The following is a 2,546-nucleotide window of genomic DNA, read 5'->3' as shown; positions in this document are numbered from 1 at the left end:
TTTAAAGCTCATTTCTAGAACATTTGCTTACCGGGAACTCTTTGAAAATGTGACTAGAGGGTTTGGAATCCAAAAATACCAAGTTGTAAGAATACATTAATAATGATCATTTTGTAATATCTTTTAGGGTTTGCTGCATGGGTGTTTTCACCCTGAGATTATTAAATCTGCCACCAATCTAACCCATGATCTATAATATCTCCCTATCCACAGAAAAGGACAGTTCCATTTGTGAGAACAGGCTGAGCCTATATTTTTTATACATCCATGCTTTCCTCACTTTGTGGTAGATTTGCTTATAACCACTTTCGTTTTGTCTTTCTTCAGCTGAATGCTGCTTGTGACCGAGAGCAGCCATGTCCGAGGGCAAAGCCAGAAAGGAAGCTCCTACTGCTGCCTCAGCTGAGTGCCCTGTATGTTACGAGACATTCCAGTCTCCAGCAGTATCTCGTCGGATACTGAGCTGCGGGCACACCTTTTGCCATGACTGTTTGGTGAAGTGTTTTCTCGCTTCACAGGCCAATGGCCGGCTCCAGAATGGCCTTGTGTGCCCCATCTGTCGCTTCATCACTTTGCTCTGCCGAAAGAGGACCTGCTGGCATTCCAAGCCAGACCCAAACACTCACTCACTAGAATTGCCACTCTCACCCTCCTCGTTACCCTGTGGAGTGCCTTTGGGGTCTACAAACACTTTGGTGGTACCTGGCCATTTCCTTCAACTTCATGGGTATAACGGCCGCTGGAGCATGTGTGGCTGCCCGAATATGGACTCAATGGTGTTTCCTCCTGGCTTGGAGCAGGAACCCAGCATTTTCATTATCAGTCAGTGTGGAATGCCACTGATTGAAGAGAACTATGGTCCCGTGGCTCAAGACACCCGCGTGGAAGTTCCAGGATCAGTGGAGTCCCAGAGTTCTCTAGGGATCGGCTGCTTCCGGTCACCCATCATGTTGGCAATTTTCCTTGTCTCTGCTGTTGCTCTGTTGGGGGCTGTGCTCCCTTGGCTGTTACTTGTGAAGAAGAATGAATGAACATGTTGGATGGACTCCCTTATATGTCTAATATGCAGAAACATCCACGTGGAGATACCAGCTGAACAAAGCAAAAGATTTGTAGGGTCTAGACAGATGGAAGATAGGTAGAGGGAACAGAGGTTGCAGGAGATGGTATCTGTATCTCGTCAAGGAAAATTTTCCCAGGTACACAGGAACAAGAAGGATCACCTACAGAAATGGTTTGGTCATCCTGTTAAGGATATTAGTTATGTTATTGTTTATTGGGTGCATTTATATCCTGACCTTCCTCCAAGGAGATCACATTATATTTTCACAATTTTCCTTAAGATACAGAAACATTGCCCAAGACCAGATTCAATATAAGCCAGTTCAGAAGAGACACTGGGAATTTCATGATCACCACCACAGTTTCCTCTAAGCTGTGCTGGGGGTGCTGGCACATAACATTTCAGAGGCCAGCTCAGAGGATTTCTGCTTCAGCTCACAAACAAGCTTCCATAGGAAACAATGGAGAATGGGGACATCTCCTTCTGGAGCCCAAAGAATTGGACCCTCTGGTCCAATCTTTTTGGAACTTGGGCTTCTTCTTTTTTGAGGAGATGTACCAGCAGCTATCCTTCAACTTTGGTGCCTCGACCTCAAAAAACAACTCCCCCCCAGAGCCCCAGATACCCCTGGATACATTGACTATAATGGTCACCATAGGCTATAATTGAGCCAGAAAAAAATGATTTTTTTTGTGCACCCCTATAATGCTTTTCAGTATGATTTGTAAGCTGCCTTGAGTCACAGGGAAAAGTGAGATATAAATATCTGAATAAATAACATTTAACCAACTTCTTGTTTGATAGGTTAGACAGTGTTCTGACAGTGGTTGTTCCACCTCTGTTATACTTGACCTGTAATGCTGTAGTGGACTAGGGCGGGTAGACCTGTTTTCTGGAGGCCAGGTCTACCAATATAGTGGACTGGGACAGGAAGATCTGTTGCCTGGAGGCCTGGTCTACCCCTGTAGAGGACAACATTTTGTGTAATGAAATTTGACTTGATTCTGTTTTCTCTTATAATGTTTAAATGATTCTTAAAATGAGTTTAAATATAGTTTAAAAAATTAATTCTGAGATTTTTACAAGGTTATGGAAATAATGTATGCAATAGTTAAATGTAGATTTGCTCACAACTTTAATGCTACTGCTTTTTTCACTCACAAGGTAGAATTTCTGCCCACAGCATCATGGAGCTTAGAGGGAACATTGATCATCACTCCCATTTGCTTTAAAAATGCAGTGATCAGGCATGCTGGGACCAAATTCTGACGGAGACTACAGCAATGTCTTCAAATGGCCCTAGGCAGATGATGTTTGCCCATATTGGACAAGTGTACAGAATAGATAGATACCTGTATCTGTGCCTGCATGTTTTCCCAGAAGGGTACAGAGCAGCTCCCTGGAGCCATTTCAGGTCAGAACAATGGCCCAGGGAAAAGCTTGAAACCCCTTCCCCCATGTCAATCAAAATTGGATCCCTTTA

The 2,546-nt window shown here is 43.8% G+C and overlaps 1 protein-coding gene across 1 annotated transcript; it reads left to right on the top strand.

Moving 5' to 3' along the window:
- Positions 1-356: 356 nt before the first annotated feature.
- On the top strand, positions 357-1,031 carry RNF222 (ring finger protein 222). Its single transcript, XM_015416562.1, has one exon. The coding sequence runs from the start codon at positions 357-359 to the stop codon at positions 1,029-1,031; it is 675 nt and encodes a 224-aa protein (XP_015272048.1).
- Positions 1,032-2,546: the final 1,515 nt, after the last annotated feature.

This window comes from Gekko japonicus, unplaced genomic scaffold (assembly GCF_001447785.1).
Source record: "Gekko japonicus isolate JY-2015 unplaced genomic scaffold, Gekko_japonicus_V1.1 scaffold3356, whole genome shotgun sequence".
NCBI lineage: Eukaryota > Metazoa > Chordata > Lepidosauria > Squamata > Gekkonidae > Gekko > Gekko japonicus.
The sequence above is the reverse complement of the archived record's forward strand: the minus strand, read 5'-3'. Positions and strand labels throughout refer to the sequence as shown.

What these genes read in the sequence shown, in the direction of transcription:
- RNF222 (XM_015416562.1), top strand. Translation starts at nt 357, where the DNA reads ATGTCCGAGGGCAAAGCCAGAAAGGAAGCTCCTACTGCTGCCTCAGCT.